Raw genomic sequence first — 19,460 nt, forward strand, 5'->3', positions numbered from 1 at the left:
AACCCCCATAAGCATGAGAGCACGCTGCGAGGATCCCAGCCAGCGCACATAACTAATTACAGCACTTTCATGGAGCGTTACGAGGCAGCTGCAGAGATTTATAGGCTTTCTGTTTCGGGTGCTGCTTCCAGTTTCTGACATCCAGAGCAAATTGATCAGACATGAGAAAATACGAGAGCCGAGAGATAAAGCAGAACATCAATAATCTGCAGAAATCCTGCAACAGCTCCTTCACTCACTCTGCAGCAGAGAGATGGGAAAAACGCCCGGGAACGAAAACAGAAAGTCTGCTAACCTCATTAGTTTGATAAACTGATAAAATGCTCTGTGGTAAAATACAGTTTTGGGCTCTGTGACTAAACAAAGACAAAGAATCTTTTACCAAATTAATATCTGTCAAAAACCTCTTGAAATATTGCTGCATGAAAGCCAACTCTCAACTCTTGGAAAACAGCGTTTCAAAACCATCCTTTCATGCAGCTGCGAGCACATTTCAATTGAAAGAGTCTTTTAAAAGCGACATTTTCCTCACCTCAGGGATCCCCGAGCCACAGGCGTAGGGAGCAAACACCTTGACCAGACAGACGGCCAGGAAGGCGAAGGACAGAGCCCAGTAGATGTACATGAAGTAGTTCATGATGTACGAGCCGGGCCCCTGCAGAGAGGAGAGGAAGAGTCAACACCTTGAAACTCACTGTGACCAAAAATCTTACATATCACGTGAGGACGTGACTGAGAGCACGTCTGCAGGTGGGCATGAGTGTGTGTGATGGATGTAAATTGTCTGCATTGACGGTTTATTTCTCCGTTAATCACAGTTTCATACAGTTTTTGATCATGATTTATTTTCCATTGCTCCTCCTTTCCATTTTCCTATCCCTGGTAAGATACTGTCATTGAATTCCAATACTTCCTGTATGGATTTCAAATTAAAAGCCAACAAAGAAAGCGAGGGATTGGGCTCTCCGTGCTGCTAAATAACAGCTTGATAGCATTTGAAAACAGAAAAGTAAAAGTGGAAATAATGAGTGAATAAACTCCCTTATAGAAGAGCAACTCAAAGTATTCTGACATGTTGTTGTACTGATGTAAATAATAGAAGTTACCACGACAGCAGGTAAACATGGAGGATGTTTTCAGGTTGCATTAGCAGCAAAGAGGCAACAACAGCAGGCATAAATACGTGTCACTATATTAAGCCTTTAAATAAACAAAAATCAAATGACTCCAAATAAAGCTCTGATTGAATTACGGTAATTTTTGCTGTTGCAGTGCCTGTTAGGCTACATCTACACTCATATTTTAATTTTGAAATGCACAACTATTGCTACGTTTATGATTAGTGTCCACACTACTGCGGTGTTTTGGAATCCCTAAAATGGAGATCTGTGAAAACTCTGCAGACTGTGTTAAAGTTTGAAAACTGCGGGGTTGTGTTTCAGTCTGAAGACACAGACTTTTGAAAATGCAGATACCCACATTCAGTCCTTTTTTGTATAGTTATTTTTTGGGGCTTTTTTTGGCTTTATTTGATAGGGAAAATATTGTGTGGAGGGAGAGTGGGAGTGTGGATGACATGCAGCAGCGGGCTGGGTTGGAGTCGATCCCATAGCCGCTGTGGCAAGGACACAGCCCTTATACACAGGGTGCCAGCTTTACCATGTGAGCTAGTAAGTGCCCCCAAATTATACCTTTTGTGATTTCATCCCTCTTGTGTTGATAGCGTAACTTCCTTCCCGTTGCCATGGCTTCCTCCTGCGACAAATATTGCTTCCTGTATTGCTCTAATATGTCATCGTATTTGCTTTGCAACGACTTTCAATCTCTGATCTCTGCTGCCTTGATTGCTTTGTGTTAATTTCAGTAACAGTTTCACCTCATCGTCGGTCAAAGCAAAGAAATCTTGACACATGATTCCCCTGTAGTATTTTCTGTAACTAGTGGTGCATTTACGTGCCACTTGGATGTTCCCATTTGGGACTTTGGTGTGTTTATGAGCTTTTAAATGATATAAGTCAGAAGCTTTTTATTAGTGATTTTTTCCCAGACCTGTTGCTGCACCTGTACATCCTCTAAAACTACTAGAAACTGCTTGACCTCACTTGTTATCTGGATTAATGCTAATAAATACCTTTTCTAACTAATCTAGGTCACTCTACCTGGACAGCACTGGTCACAAACTATTACTGTACTACAATTTTCGTACAGTCAGAAACTCATTTTTGCGATTATTCCAACACCACATGAATGCAGGGTAAGCAACCAACTGCAGAGTATACAATCTGCTTCCTGTGTAACCCAGCACGCACATCCTCAGAGTACAATAGTGGTCATTTGATGTGTGTTTTTAAGTGTGTTAGTATGTACAGAGATTCATTTTTAAACTGTGCTAAAACGCTGGATGTGGATGTAGTCCCAGTCTACCTCGGCCTGCCCCAGTATTAGCTCAGCCCAGCTCTTCCACTGAGGACACTTGTCCCGCTCAGCAAAGGTGGTCTCATTGGACGTCCAGCAGCACTGCTCGTGGTTGAACCACATGGCGCTCAGACATACGCCCTCCTTCAGGTCGTTCATCCAATCAGCAGCAATGTCAATCAGGCCAGCCAAAGCACCTGGCAGGAGGAGGGAACCAGGAATGAAAAGAGGGGCGAAGACGTGGAGGCAGGGAGGAGAGAAGAAGTGGAGAAGGGAGAAAGAGAGGCAGAGGAAGTTAGCTTGCTGGTTATGCTACAAGTTTTTACACGAGCCTCTCATTAAGTTAGTCTGTAAAGTCAAGGATATACAAAACTTAACCTGACAAAGTTCAGGCTGCAACATGGAGGCTTTTTGCTCTCCTTTATCTGCATCTTTCTCCTAATGGCCCCGACATACCAAGCCAATGGTCAGCTGTTGGTCACTGTCGGTCACCTACAGTCACACTCCCTAAATATTTAGCTACGTAAATACAAAGCATAAGGTTTTCTGACCAAATTACCACAGGGATATCCTGAGACCGATAATAAAGTCCCAATGTCCTCAAACGAAGTGATAATAAAGTCCCAATGTCTTCCAATGAGTACTTCCTGTGTCTCAGCTTGTTACTGTTTCTAAAATTGGTCAAATCTGTTGCCATAACTACAAACATTATTAAGCATAATTAAACAAGTTTCGATCATAAAATGTGATCAGGTTTTGGACCTTGTCCACTTTTGTGTTGGGACCGGCCGCAGACTGATTTGGCAGAGATGGCTGCCATCTTGTTTTTAGATGGATTAGTGTATTGTGCTCTTACTACCACTAGATGGCACAAAAAAGTGTCCACGAATGAGGACAACAGGTCTAAGTTAAGTAGAACGAAATATAAGGTCAAGTAAACCCAAAATGTGATGTCCTCATATGAGGACACAGGGCCTCAGGAGGATATCACGAGAAATATCTACATCTACATCTTATTATAACGTATTAAAAATCAGTGATAGTTTGCAACAATTAAAATTTTACATGTTCTAGGTAAGATGAATCTTTATCAGCTGTTAAAGGCTCAATAAGGGGAGACAAATCAATCCAATAACCCAATGGATAAGAGCAGTGGAACACCATGAACCCATTATCCTCCCTTTGTAACCTGCATCTTAGATAAGCTTTCCTACAAAAACAAAGATACAAAGCCTTGTTCGTTTCCTTTCTTTTGGTGCTCACAGACATATAAACAATCTGTGTATATTACTGCTCCTACGAGGACTGAACTCTCTCCGGTGAGGCTCTTGCAGACGAAAGAAAACGCTTGTGTACATGGTTAAATGAAAGCAAAGGACTGAGCGAGACCAAGAAAAAGACTGAGCGTGGGCTGCCTGAGGCGAAGCATGTGAGAGTCACCAGCAGAGGAGATAACGGCCGCGTGCGTGCGTTTGTATTGTGTGTGTGTGTGTGTGTGTGTGTGTGTGTTACCTGAGGCCAAGCCGGTAAGCGTCACCACCAGCCACCCGGACCAGGCGTCGTACAGGCTCTTTGTGAACTCCCATGCTGACTCCTTTTTCTTACTGTTGATCTAAAAACACACATAAACACAACATATTTAATGACTTAAACTGGCAGCAATACAAGTAGATCAAAGGTTTATAACTACTCCCAAATGATGAGCAATCTAATTATCTACCCTAGCAGCAGGATTTCTTCTGTTACCTCAATAAAACGGTTAATAACTCTATTTACCGTGAAACAGGTATGACCAGGATATTGAGACAATGTTTGACAAAGTATTCAAATAAAATTCAAATTCCCAGAGTTATAATTTCCAGGAGTACCGCACTAAATCACTTCTGGAAAGAGGGCTTTACGCTGTTTCAATATTTGGATAGAAGTGTTGACAGAGAGAGGTTGTATCCGTGACTTGGAGATGTGAGGCAGGAAGCCGGCAATTTAGTGTGTGTACAGTGTGGTTCATTCATGAGTTCATGCTAATGAAGACTGAGAGATGTAGCTGAAAGCTCAAAAACAAGCTTTATGCAATAGCTTTTGATATTAAAGTTATTTTTTCTTGGACTTTCTGTTGATGATTTTCCTTCTCTGTTCAGCTACTGAGGCTTAAACTGCTGATCCTACATAACTACTCAGTTCTTCTTATGTAACCCAAACACACTGTTGCTCCACAGGAATGTGTTATACATTACTTCCTGTTCAGCACTGGATTTTTTAGCTGACACCAGCTAATGTGGAAAGCTGTATGAACTGCCGAGTATCAGTTTGAGCCTGCCATTACAAACTCATTTGTGTAAGTGTGTTTTTTAGCGCTAGACGGAGATTCAAATTGCCAGTCGGAGACCCCTCAGTTGATTGTCTTTGCTAGTCAGTTTGCTGTGCAGTGTACTTTTTGGTCCTCGGATTCTGCTGTAGAGTGAGTGCGCTTCACTTTCACAATGCTCTTTGGTACAGTCTGCGAAACATTTGTACACCGTTGATTTACAACCACTAAAAGTGCTTGTTTTTGCCACTGACAGGCTCAAATTGTTATTCTAAGTGTCTGACAACATTATGGAAAGGATCCCTACAGAGATAGACCTTTTTGTTAAAGACTAAGATCCTTTTTGTTTAACCAGAAACAGCCCCACAATCACTATCGCCAAACCCACCAGACTCCATTTGAATAAACAGTAATTTTATCATCATAAAACACACTTCATTTGAGAGTTGACAGAATCAAAATGAAACTCACAAAATCTGTCGTTTCCTCTTTGTGCTGTCGCAAAAATAACCAACTCTGGTTTGGTTTAAATAAACCCTTATTTCACACAGTTAGAAATGAAAATATGCTGGTTCTATAGACGCTTAATTTACTGTTTATTTAAATGGAGTCTGGTGGGTTTGACGATGGCAATTTCGGGGGCAGTTGCTGGTTAAACAAATAGGATCATACTCTTAAACAGAAAGGTCTATCTCTGTAGGGATCATTTCCATAATGTTGTCAGACACTTAGAATAACAATTTGAGCCTGTCAGTGGCAAAAACAAGCACTTTAATGGATGTAAATTGACGGTGCACAATTGCCCCAAGTGGTTACACTGCAGCCTGGACCAATTTCAAATAGTGCTGGTCTCAAAAACACGAGAAATACCAAACTTATCCTTTAAGGCTAAAGGTTTCAGCATGATTTAAACAAAGTGCTTGTTGGGTTTTCTGGAGGTGGAGTTACACTACTAAAGTAGTTTGTTCAACATGCTGTCCAACTGTGATAGAAATCCAAAATGTGTATAGCTGTTATGAGTACCAACACTGGAAGGTGAAGTGAAAAGACAACCATCATATAGTTGAAATATGGGGTGCACATTTTCAGACAGTCTCTCCTCGAAGACAGTCATAGTGTGCACTCAGCTGTGAAAGGTGCCACGAGTAGATGTGTAAGGACAGAGGGGAAAAAGAGAGCTAGTTCAAACACTGGCTCTTTTCTCACCTCCATACAGCTGACCAATCACATCATCGCAACTAGTGAATGTGAATGTCAGAGAGTTAAAGAAATGGTCCAACACGTGGTTTGCAAACCTATTCTACCATCCGAATCTGATGAAGAAAACTGGCATCTTAGGCGTGGTCAAAGGGCACGTTGTACGAATGAGCTCGTCTAAAACACACAGAGACCTTTAACGTTAAAGGTTGAATATTTGGCGGGCCTCGGCCTACTCACCTTCCGATGCCTCTCACGGTCCTTGCACTTCTCACGGACCCAGTCGATGGTGTGGAAGTCATCGTAGGTCCCCACACCAGGAATGGGCTCCTCTAGGAAGTCCAACAGGTGGGTGCTGCTGCTGGGTGCCCCGCCCCCGTTAGACATGGCGTAGTTAGACCCTAGAGAGGAAGGACAGACAGAGAGAGTGATGAGTGTAAGAATTCCCCAAAACATTCCCGTTTCAAGTCTGTATATTACAGCACCATCCAACTCCAACACAGTAGACGAGAGGTCGACTTGCATTCGATCGTTATTTAACTCGAATTTAGCATTGAACTTTTTAAAGGTATAGAAAGCAATGTAAATGCAAGTAGACACATATAGAGTAACTGTGTTTGGCAAGTCATGTCTGTCTCTGAAACAAAGATCACTTAAGAACAAGCATTATCAAATATATGTATTAAAGAAAAGCTTGCGATCTAATAATCTGGTAAAGCTGCTCTGCCATACATCTGATCTTCATAATTGCTCCTGAAAAGAAAAGAGATCCATCACAGTGCTGCCTGCTGCATATTAAAGCTCCTTGACTATCTGGCCCATCAGAAAACACTGCGGAGCTAAACACACAGTCACCGCTGAGAGATAATGACACAGCTACTCTGAGAAAACCCTCTAAGTGAAGCCTGCAGTCCTTCACCTCGTCTGGAACGGCAATAAAGGGAGTGGAGGTTTATCTGCAGTGCTGAAACATTTGGGTGAGTAAACTGTGCTGAAATACCTGGAGGTAATCTTTAATCCACGTTTATACACACAGTCACGCCTACAGTGGGCGAAGTAAGCTGCTCACAGGCACCTCAACAGAGCAGTTTAGTTTTCCTGCTCTACTGTGAGACGTAGATAACTATGTGTAGGTGGATGTGTGTGTCTGCAGATGGTCTTTTATATTCTACATTTATAAGCTTTAAATTAGCAACTTCTATTTAAAGTTGTTTCTGACTTTTTAGTCATATCCATAAACTTTAACAGATCCCTTGCTGTTTTCTTTTGGGGCCCTAAATTTCCCCTGTCCTTTTACACATACAATATGTAACTTTCTGCTGCTAAGAGTTGATACCGCTATATCAAAACACTAACAAAAGACAGGAGCAATGCTATCACTGTGGTCAGTTTCTCCTGGTTATAATTCCTTCAGTGTTTGTCCTTCAGGAGGTTTTCACTGGGAGCCGTTTGGTTAAAAGCAACCAATATCTAAAAAGTGTATCATAAAAATGTGGCTTAGAGGAGCAGTGTGTAGGATTTAGTGGCAACTAGTGGTGAGAATGGCACACTGCAACCAGCTGAAACTTCTCCCATGTGCCAAGCTTGAACTCCTGGTTAGAATTCCTTCAGTGTCAATTGTTCTGGAGGTTTTTACCAGGAGCCGAATTATCTGCAGATGACCCTTCAGGTTCAGGTTACTTTATTTATACCCGTAAGTAGATTTGTTTTGCAGCAAGATGGTGACATCCACTCAACAGATAAATGTCAAATCAAATGAACCAGTGATTTAAAAACTGCTAACTACAATGACAGGAAAACACAAATGACTCTACAGTGGTGGAAAAAAGTTTTTGGACACCCCATGCATTTGTGAAATATTGCATTAAGAATCACTCTTAGGTCTTCAAGTGCAATTTCTTTTAGTACAGTCACAGCCAAAATACTAAATAAATCCTAAAAAAAACCATTAAAAACGTAAGATTGATTGGTTCCATAAAAATACATAAGAAATTTTGAGTATTGGGTCATTTTGGTACCAGTGATGAAGGTCGTTCTTTTTATTAAAAGACACAATTTTTGTTGCCAAGCTTCGTGTCTACATAAAGCCAGCACATTTGAAAGTTCTTCAGACGCAAAAATGGCTAAAACAAGGAACCTAACGCAGGAAACACGCCTGAAGATAAAGATTCTCAGCCAGGAAGGGTACAGCTGCCGCCAGATAGCCAGGAAGTGCAGATGCAGTCCTTCAGCAGTTGGATACACTCTGCAGAAATACAGACGAACCAACAGCTTGGAAGACAAACCAAGATCTGGGCGTCCAAGGTTTTCTTCAGCAAGAAATGACCGCATCCTGATCCGCATGTGCAGGCAAAACCGCCGAATGACATCACAGGAGCTTCAGCAGCAGTGGTCAAACCAAACTGGTGTCCAGTGTTCCACCCGCACTGTACGTGGCCGACTTTTAGATCATGGCTTAAGGTCCTACAAGGCTATCAAGAAGCCCCTGATCAATGAGAGACAGAGGTTAGCCCGGCGTCGTTGGGCCCAGGCACACAAGAACTGGACAGCCAGGACAACAAGATAATGCCCCTTGCCACACATCCAAGGCCAGTAGAACTTGGCTGCAGGAGCACAGTATCCAGGTCTTAGAGTGGCCAGCTCAATCCCCGGACATGAGCCCCATTGAAAATCTGTGGTGGATTATCAAAAGGTCTGTTTCAAAGCATAAACCAAAGAATTTAGAAGAATTAAAAGCAGTAATTCAAGAAGAATGGGACAAGATTACCCCTCAACAGTGTGAAAGGCTCGTGGGGAACATGCCAGCCAGGATTAGAGCTCTACTATGTGCCAATGGCAGGACTACTAAATATTAATTTGATGATGTGATGGTTTATTTATTTTTTGTTCAGTTTTGAACACATTCTCTGTTATTTGTTGACTTTGATACCGACAATGTTGAGAACTGACATATTGAAACTGTCAAGAATTTAGTTTTGTTAGTTTTTCTTGTAAACAATAAACAAAAAAATATAATTTGTATTTGTTTGTATCTGTCTAATGCAGCCACACCTTTTGAAACACAAAAAAGATTTTTCCACAAATATTTCATGATAATATTTGAGATTGTGTAAAATTTTAAGGGTGTCCGAAAACTTTTTTCCACCACTGTATCTAGAGCCAGTGTTTGGTTTGTCTGTTCTGGGCTACTGTAGAAATATGGCAGTGCAACATGGCAATCTCTAGCCCCTTTTACACTGCCAGATTTCCCGCAAATGTTGGGCCGTTTTGCCGGCAAGTGGTGAGCGTTTAGACACACAGAGCCGGATTGGCAAGTTGATCCGAGGCGCCCAATTTTCCGCCTTGTAGGGTAGACATATTGGCCGAACCCTTTTAGTTTAAAAAGACCGAGTCGGCCTCCTGCAACAGCAGGGGCTGTTGATGACTTGTGGGAGGAGCTGTTGATGACGCTGCATGTGCGATCCACTGGCGGTGGATAAACAGGAAACAGCTGATTGCAGGAATTAGCGAGCAGCTAGTAGCAAGAGGGAAACGCAAACCTGACAGACACTGTAAAGGTGAGCAACTGGGGAGGCAAGGAACTGCGCGCCCTCCTTGTTCTCGCAAATGAAGAGGCCATTAACCATCAAATGACTGGGACGGTGAAGAACGGGCCGATTTACAGAGGACTGACCAGCCACAGCTTCCCTCCCACGTCACTGTTTGTTCCCATGTCACAAGCTGAGCTACATGTTTTGTTACTTGCTCACGCCCCCCATTGCCCTGAAAAAGGCGCATTCTGTATAAACAAAAGTAGGTAAAAGTTTTATACTGCCAATGCTGAAAAAAGACTGATTGGGCTTTCCTGCAAATTTGCACAATTCCTGTTTAAAAAGGGCTTCTGTGGCCAACGACCTGCTCCCTGTGTAGATATAAACGTCTCATTCTAAGGCAACGAAAACACATCAATTCTTATTTTCAGTTGACTGTACAAAATAGAAAACACACTTATTACAATCTATTTCTGTCAATAGCTCCCCCTTTGTCCCACACCTTTTAAACTGGACATGGACTGTGCCCTTGAATAAAATGACAGATTTCTCTATGTCTGAACATTGGTGGAAAAGTTCTTCAACAATGTAAGTGCACAACTCGGGCTAGTCATTTATAGACAGTGTAATGCAGGAAAGCAGCATGTTATATCTATAAGAGTACATTTTGTTCAATCGCTAGGACGTCTGGCAGTCTCATTAGCGCTGGTCTGATTGTATCAGCCTACAGGATGCCAGACAATGTGATTGCCTATAGGCCCCATAATCAAGTGCAGTCAGTTCAGTAATGACTTTGACATGAGTATGATTAGTCACAGCACATATAAATGATTGAAAAACAAAAAAAATATAAAGTAAACATTGTCCACTGCCCTTTAGAAGAATGTGCTGATACTATAAAAAGATGATTACAGTGACTTTGCTCTTAACAATGACACGAGACACTGACTGTCTCTGGTTAGATCTGATCTGATCTGGGTGGACGCACAGATAAGGAAAGAAATCATACTGAGTCACATCAGCACACACATGCAAACATACACAGCATAACTGAGCGAGGAGAAGCAGCTGTAAGGCCGTTTCTCTCTGCCTGTTATCTGGAAAACATCACAGGATCTCATGGCTCCCGCAGAGGATGATGTTTCTCTGAAGACTGACATGCAAGTTAGTGTGGCCCTGGTTCTCTTGAGTTGTTGATGAACACTACTTTCATGATTTTTTAAGCCAAAATGGTAACGTTAAGCCATAAACAAACTACACCACGGGTGCATAACTCTACGTCGTCCCCACAGCATGGCTGTAAAGCCGTGTTTGGCGTGATGATGCTCTGTAGTCTCATTTAGCCACTTGTTAGCGACTGCATTTTTTAAGACACATAAAAGCTTCGAAGTCTCTTCATCTTGTGTTAACCACAGACTTTATTTCAGGCATCAAAAACCCAATGACTCTGATACGAGGAAACCAGAAGTGCTAAGATGCTACCTCATGTCCAGGTTTAGGACTCATTCCTGGGGCACTCTATTATGCTTCCCAGGCTGCATGATGACAAGTTTCTTTTATAAAAGAAAGTGAAATCTGTAATATTTTACGACACAGTTCTGAGTCAGCAATGGGATAATCAGAAATCTTTATAATCCTCTTATTTATCATCCTAATAACTCACTAAGTCTCTTCCAATAAGAGGGCCATCTCATCAACTTTAAAACGCTTGTGTATAATCTGGCATAAAGTGTGTTTGATAAATTAGGGAGAGCCCGTCCTTGCACATTTAAACTGGTCCGAGAAGCTGAGTCTAATCCTCCCACTGGTGACGACGCAAATATGTGCGTCTTCATGTGCAACACAAAGGCGGTACAGTGTGTGATGAAGACAAATGGGAGCCACAGAGCCACAGTTAAAGCTTCTGTTTAAGTTCTCAAAGGAACAAAGAAAAATATGCACTGTTAGTCACCATAATTCAGTGATACATCACAAGTACAGCAGGTTTCTCCTGTCTGTGTACATTCAGCATTATGTGATTAATCATTAAGAAAAATGGGTGTAATTACTGTGTGTGTGTTAACAGTGAATCTGACTCCACCAAATGAAACAAAGCAGGAGCCAAATGATGACAAATGACAAACAGAGCTCATGTACTGCTGCTGGGGCGATCTCTGCTCTGTGAAAGCACTGAGCAAAGGACGTATCCGGGCTTACTAATATTGCTGAGAGCAACCACATTGAGGGAAACTGTGGTGAAATGGCATTTAGACATACTTACCAACCTTAAGACCTCAAAAATAGTGAGGATCTCTAAACCAAAGCAAAGGGTCTGGCAGTCCTTCCTGCACCTGGTGACTTTTAAAGCATGAAAATAACAAAGTAGTGAGTATTGCAACACCATCTTTAAGTTAAATACTTTTGATTTGTTCTAGCTTTTGAGCAAAAGGAGCAGGGGAGGCAAGGCTACAGGCTTGTTCTACACCAGGGAGCCACAGCCGGCTGCCCTCCCTGGCCCACACACCCCTGGGTCCTCTATGTTTAAGCGAGGTGGAATGGGAGACCACAGTCTCTGGAGGATAGCTGGGTATCCCGCCGCTGCAGAGAAGGGCAATCCCAGTCCTCTCAAACAGCCACAAGAGCGGTCCCATTACACAAGTGAAAAACAGCCAGCACTGAGACGAGGGGTCTACCAGCAGCCATGGCCGCAGATGGACAAAGAAGAAAGGAGGAGGCACCAACGGGAGGAAACAGTAGATTTTAAGATTGGAAAGAACTTAAACATGCTGTACAGTGCCAGAAACAAGTTGTGGTAATGAATAGGTGTAAAAATTTTTATAAATCAGGACAAATATGGCAGAAATGTGACCGCGGGAGGAACCAGGAGAGGGCACTGACAAACAAGCGTCTCCTAGTGAAAGCTTCGTAAGCATCTGTAACATACTGAAACTGAAATACACAGGCAGGTTATGATTTTGAGAGATAACAAGGCAAAGGATGTGGTCAAATTTTGACGTATGCCAAGAGATAACAGAACAATTGCCCCGGTGACTGACATGCGAACGGCTGCGGCTCAGAGGTAGAGCGGGTCATCCAACAATCGGAAGATACCCGGCTCCTCCGGTCTGCATGTCGAAGTATCCTAAAAGAAACTGACCCCAAATTGCTGCTGCTGTTCCATCAGTGTGTGAGTGTGTTAAAGCGGTGTGGCAGGTGGCTTCTTGTATGCAAGCCTCGGCCACCTGTGTGTGAATGTGACTCATAGTGTAGAAAGCGCTTTGAGTGGTCAGGTGACTAGAAAGGTGCTATTCAAGAGCAGGTCCATTTACATGTATTTTGCATTTAACTATACAAGAGTAAACTAACACCAAGCCATAAAGCACAGACCATTTCTTGTTGACAGATTGAAGGGACGCTGCTGAGACTTCAATTACCAGTATCAAAAGAATAACATTTTCAGATGGTGCTGGGTAACTCTTTAAACCAGTGGCTCCCAACTGGTCCAGCCACAGGGTCCATATTTCTCCTGAGTCATGAGTTCGAGGTCCCATGATTGAATACATTCAGCATCATACTTGCGTTTGGCCATGTCTTTGAGCTAGTTTGCTGTCTCTGTCCAGTAGCTGTCTGTGAGTCACTAACTCTACAGCAGAAAACAGCACTTCAAAATTAAAGCTCTGTGCTGGAAATTCACTGTACGTAAAAATTGCAAGTCACCTCTGGTCCAGTCAGAATGGGCCTACGACCCACTTTTGGACCACGACCCACCAGTTGGGAACCACCGCTTTAAACAACTGCAATTTCAATTCTCAAGACAAACTAATCTTGCTTCTCTAAACAAATATTTCTCTTGTCAGACACTGATTCGTCCTTTGAAAACACCCTGCAAGATAAACTCATACCACATCCCGTGTTGTTATGCATGTAGCATCGAAACAAGGCTGTATAAATGTTGTTATATGGTTCGTTTGTCACAGAACATCTCCATTTCCCTTGCTACAATCTTTCATTCATTCACTCAGTGCCATGTGGTTAGTCAAGACATGTTGCTGCTGACCTTTCTATCATCCTGTGATAAGACACTGAGGCCACACATTCAACTGTTTCACCAGATAAATGTAACGTCTGGATAAAAAGGAACCGCCTAATGACTGCTGGTTTTCTGCCAAAGTGGCACTTAAGAGCACACAAACAAAAAGACGGTTAACTTCCCGCCCTGCGTGCCTTTTAATGACTGCTGTGATGTGTAACAGTATGAAACAAAAGAACCTCCACATGCTTTCATTTAGTGGCTCTCACACCGCTGAAGATAAAAGGTGTCAATGCAGGAATGTTAATAATCTTGTGGCCATTTGAACGGCAAATCTCCTGAGCGTAACTACAACTGGGGTAGGGTCATGACTTTAAAACAAGGCCTCATTCATAGCTGTTGACCCTCTGATCTGCTTTAAACATAAAAATCCCTTCGATGGCTCCATTAAACACGACATCACCCTTTCCAAAATGAGCTACACAACTAAATGCTCCTGAAGTTGAGTCCAGAACAGGTGAGAAAGATCATAAGCAGCGAGAATCAGATGATGCCGAATTATATACAGTTGGGAAAAATGCTCTTGCATACTAGTCACATTTCTCTCCCCAATAACTGAGGCATAAGCAGAAGTTAAATCCTGTTTCCCACATTAATATGGGCCTTGACACAGCCTTTGAGAGAAAGTACAGCTTATTAGCTCGTATCACAGCCTTTGATGTCTGATGGAATGTGGGAGAGGAGAAATAAATCCGCTGGTGAGAATTTCTGTAGGAATCAGGGACAAAACTGCCGAGTGTAGCTTTCCTCTGACCAGCCGACGCTTCTACTGTTCGGAGAGTAAAAAGGGAAAGTGACTGTGTAAGCTGCTGTTGTGGAGTCAGCAGGAGAGAGAGTGTCAGGCCTGGCAGGGAGGCTGATACTATCATTCTCCATTTTGATGTGAGAGTGACGGCTACAGTCTGGACTGTCCAGAGATAGTGTGTATACGTGTGTGTGTGTGTGTGTATGTGTGTGTGTGTGTGTGTGTGTATAAGTGAAGGGGAGGTGGGATGACTCAGTCGTTCGCTCGACAACAGCAGTATGTTTTTTTTTTTTTTTTAAAGGACAGAGATATGACCTTTCTGAACCTGTCAACAGACGGACCAGACACCTGAGGGCAAAAATAAAAACAGTGTGAGCTATGAGCCATGTGTGACTTTCTACTGAAGTGTTTTAAGGAAATGTTTACGTGGTTATACGATCGACTTTCCTCTGAGTCATCAGTTTGTACATCTGCGTAGTAAGCACTAGAGAGTGAGCTATTTACGTCGAAATGAAGCAAGACCTGCAACCCTTAAAGAGACAGTCACCCCCAAATCAAAAGTACGTACTGTCCCTCTTAGTCTAGAGTCGATTTGCGCTGCTGAATGTTGGAGATATCAGCCGTAGAGATGTCTGTCTTCTCTCCAATATAATAGAACTAGATGACACAAGCTTAAAAATACATTTGAAAAACTCAACAGCAATGTCTCTTTGCAGAAATCATGACCTGGTTACCCAAGATAATCCACAGACCTTGTTGTGAGCAGTTTCATGTAGGAACTATTTTCTGCCTACCAAACTAAATCTGCAAACCATATCACTGCGCAGAAGGAAGCTTGCATTTCACACCAAAACAAACCTTTATTGGAATTTTGGTTAACTTGAAGCAGAGCTGTGCTCCTGGACACAAAGGCCCTAATTTACGAAACAAACATGACGACAGAAAACTTTGTGTACGGTCATTTCCACGCAAAGCTTGACACTTATCAATGTGGACGAGAGCAGATGCTACCACCACATCTCATGTCAGGTCTCAGATCATGTACGAATGTTTGAATCAGAGTGGGACTGCAGTGCAGCATAGTTAATCTGGCTGAGTTGGAGAATTGTTTGTAGACCATATTCTGACTGGCATCTTAGTATTTGCAGCCACATATTAATTACTTCTCCTTCTCCTTCTCCTTTCCGTGTTGTAAACTCTAGCGATGAGGTGCAGCCTCTAAACCGACAATTGTTTCCAGCTGCCACATTTATCAACGCCCGATCATTCTGACGCTGCGATTGGTGAGATATGCCTTCTGTGCTCCAATCTGCACTGCTTTGTAGGTTAGATTGATAAATGAGGGCTACAGCGAGGAGAGAAGAGACAGCAATGAGGAGCAGCTTCTGGAAGGATCTTTTCATCAGGAAAAAAATCTGGACAGAGAGATGAGGACAGGATATAAAACTTTGCTTGATGCAGTTACTTCTGCAGCCAGAGAAGTGTGACCATCATAAATCTTGCTCTGAAGGGACTGAACAACCTGTTCCCGTCTGAGTCAAGATAGCCAAAATGTCTCCTGAAAAAAACCCAGGGATTAATACAGACTGAAGACACTGTATTTTATATTGATTTTTTAAAAGGCCTTTCAAACCACTCATTTAATGAGACGATTATGGTAATGACTCTGCGGTCCATCTTGGTGAACCTTTAGGTGTGTGTCCTGGTGTATGCTCATGTAACAAATTCCATAATGGACAATAAAGATTTCATTCATTCATTAGTTAAAAGAGTCTACATGAGTCAACATGAACAAATCTCAACCGTGCTCCATCATCTGGTCTTTACTGAGTCTGGTCCTGACTGCTACGTCCATTATTGTCAAGACCAGTCTTCTGAATGAATTTAAGGTTAGTATACCAACCACACAAGCCTAATCTTAACTATGCCCAGTCTTAGTGACGCATGTTCATGTGAACACGCCACCGTGGTTATTCCCTCAATAGTTGACCAGAAAGGTCATTAGACTGCATGATTTCATTGGTCGCTGCATGGCAGAAAAACAAAACAAAAGTGAAACTCTGTTAGGAGCTACGCCTTGTCAAAATATATCAGAACCTATATGTCTGGACCATGTGGGAATTTGATTTGAAAGGACAGACACAGGAAGTGGCCATGCTCAGCAGTCAGACAGGAGTCACGTTACAAACCAATCATTCAGTGTCATCCAGTCTGTGATAAATACGGAAAAGTTGATCATGTTAGTGCAAGGCTACCCAGAGCTTTACATCTGTCCCACGGACGATAGGCCTACACACTTATAAACAGCACCTGGAAGAAGATCAGCTCTGCACTCAGGATTTCAGGCGGTTAAAGACGAGGCATGTGTACGGCCTCTAATTTCCAGGGCTGGTACCTGCGGTTATTCCACAGGCTAGTTAATAACATGTCGGGCAGGAAATCCAAAGTGTGGGATCATTTTGAGAAGGTGAAGGACGAACCCAAGGTGATATGTAAACTCATCTTCATTGGTCGACTACAAACATGATGTATCATCTGAAACATGGAAGTAGCTACATGCCCATTAGCCGACAGCGTCATTAACAGGCGGCTCGCTCAGTGTGTGACGTGCAATTGTAGATAAAATATAAGCCTATATTAATGAAGGTTCATTAGTACGGTTTTGTATTTCTCTGTAATGTAGCACAGTGGACAAGACGTGTTCATGTTTGTGAGTTAGCTGGATAGAAGGGAGACTTTAGCAGGGAAGCTAATATGTCTTCTTGTTTAAAGTTTGTGGCTCTTGTGTTGTGTATAAGGCTGCTGATATGTAGAGACTTTGACTTTACAACTTCTTCTGATTAGGTCTAATATTTACACCCTCTTAACAAGAAGATGGCTTACGTCTAGATGGTGCAATCCCTTGAAACTATTAAGTCAGACTTAAAACGCCAGGTTATAGCCGACTTAGCTTAAAACCTTGTCTAAGCCCTGTTGGTGCACCCGGTCCCTGAACTGTACATTCTGTAACCTGGGACAGAAAAGAATTCAAGCTTTGAGAAAACTTTATGGCAGACTCATTAATCAAAGACAACAGATGCTAAATATCCATTTGTCAGAGAGATTTCTGTCCCTTATGGGCCACTGTAGGTGATTCATGGTCTGACGCAGGAGAAATGTGGAACAAACCTGAGCCAAAACCAACAGGTAATTCACTAGGAAGCACACCACACATACAGTAGTAGTAGAAATGCTGACTGCTAATACACATAAATATGGAACAAAAATGTAAGTAAGGGATTTTGCAAAGTCTCCAGCCAGTGTCCAGCAATGAAAATCTGAGTGCTGCAAACTGAGCGCTTCAGCAAAGGCATAATTGTAATGTTTAAATAAATCTGCACCTGAAAGAGAGAGAAAACATTCACTGACAATAATCCAGCAGTGTCAGTCTATGAAGACAACAGAGCACAGAGATAAGACTGCGGCTCCACACTGCGGTAACCACACTACTGCAACATTTCCAGCTCACAAGTGCAGAGCAGAATGAGTGTGGCTTATTTGGAAGGGAAACTGGAATTTGACTGATGAGATAAATCAGGCCTCCTGATGATGCTGCACTACTGGCACCCATCAGCCAAATCAGGAGTGTGAGGCTAAGCGAGGGTGATGCCACGGAAAACAGAAACGGAAGGGGGCTGCATGTGAGCACATCGCCAGCATCACGCCCCGACGGTTCAGTGGACACGTACACAAAAGACACGCTCACAAAATGAAGCTTCTGTTTCTTTCCCCTGTGCATTAGTACAGTGACGCGGCGATTCTGCTCAGCCTGCGTCAGGGGTAAAAGCCACGTCAGTGCACGCGCAGGCTTGCCGACAGTCAATAATACAGCTTCTCTGAATGAACATGGCCTTGCTATGTTACTATGATCAATGAGGTGGGAAATGACCATCAGACAAGTGCTTGCTCAGACGTTTCTGTGTCTGATGGGTGGAGAAATTCCAGGTTTTCAGTCTAACAACCACCCTTGCATTCCCCTGAATTGGACCTACTCTACTACTGCTGAGTAAATCAGATCAGAGAGGTTTAGAGGCATCTGGCTAGGATGGCCTGGATCAGCGTGGTTGAAGTGGAGTTAGTCTGCTCAGCCATCATGTGATCGGCATCATATACTGACCTCAACAACCTGCTTACAGGCTGAGAAGCCCTGATGTTGACCAACGCCAGCCTGATGACCAGACTGGTGGAATCCCCAGAGTCACACGAATAGGCTGACAGATAACTGGATCAAAGTCTGAAACGTGCATTATTTGTGTTTGTGCTTACATGCAACCAGTTGGTTTCAGATAGTTAAGACAAGGACAAAGTGCTGAATGGTAGTGTGAAAGTGCTTTGGGTGTTCGAACGACTAGAAACGGGCAATAGAAGTGCTAGTCCATTTAATATAATAAGTTTTCTTTAGTGTATAATCACCTGACAATAAGAATCATTGTGTTTTTGTTACCTCAGAATGAGTCATTTCTACATAGGGTGCGGGTCTTTGTCTACGGAGATTGCCGTGTTGCACCGTCATGTTTCCACAGTAGCCCAGAACAGACCAACCAAATGCTGGCTCTATATAGGGCCATTAACGTTTTTGCATCAGCCATCGTAGTTAGCAGCCCCTCCGCAAAGGGCAGCATCAGAGAAACACCTTTTTTTTTTTTTTTAACATGAAACTGCTTCATTCTGTGTTTTTACTGGTTTAAATCACCAGATGCGTTTGTTTGACCTCTGTGGATAAGCAAACACCTCCTGATTGTCTGGATCTTAGGTTATCAGAGAGAAAAGGTGAGCACAGATTAGCAGGTGCGGGGCTAGCGATCCGTCTCAAATATGCCAGACAGCATAAGCGAAACTCTGATTTGTAATGTGACAGTTTTATTCAGTATTTTTACCAGTTTCATCACCTGGCCTGTTTGTTTTAGAGAGGACGAGATCTCTGTGAATAATTCAGCTCCTGGTAAAAATCTTCTGAACAATGAACACTGATGAAATTCTAAGCAGGAGAAGTTTCAGCTGGTTGCAATCTGCCATCCTCACCACTAGATGCCACTAAATCCCCCTAAATCTTACACATTGTTCCTTTAAAGCAGGAAATTGACAGAAACGTATCTGGATGACTAGAATTCCTGTCATCTTGACATAGAAAACTTCCAGAAGATACGAGTGAAGCTGCTT

General features: G+C 42.6%; 1 protein-coding gene across 7 annotated transcripts in view; it reads right to left on the minus strand.

Moving 5' to 3' along the window:
- The window catches only part of clcn3 (chloride channel 3), a 70,261-nt gene that overhangs the window by 22,333 nt on the left and 28,468 nt on the right, over positions 1 to 19,460 (minus strand). For all 7 annotated transcript variants that reach the window (XM_033651922.2, XM_033651920.2, XM_033651925.2 and 4 more), the window contains 4 exons: positions 6,158 to 6,318; positions 3,928 to 4,027; positions 2,425 to 2,612; positions 533 to 655 (listed from right to left, as the gene is read on the minus strand). In XM_033651922.2, the coding sequence (XP_033507813.1) occupies positions 533 to 655; positions 2,425 to 2,612; positions 3,928 to 4,027; positions 6,158 to 6,318 (572 nt within the window). The remainder of the gene's footprint in view (positions 1 to 532; positions 656 to 2,424; positions 2,613 to 3,927; positions 4,028 to 6,157; positions 6,319 to 19,460) is intronic.

Source organism: Epinephelus lanceolatus, chromosome 22, assembly GCF_041903045.1.
Source record: "Epinephelus lanceolatus isolate andai-2023 chromosome 22, ASM4190304v1, whole genome shotgun sequence".
Lineage (NCBI taxonomy): Eukaryota > Metazoa > Chordata > Actinopteri > Perciformes > Serranidae > Epinephelus > Epinephelus lanceolatus.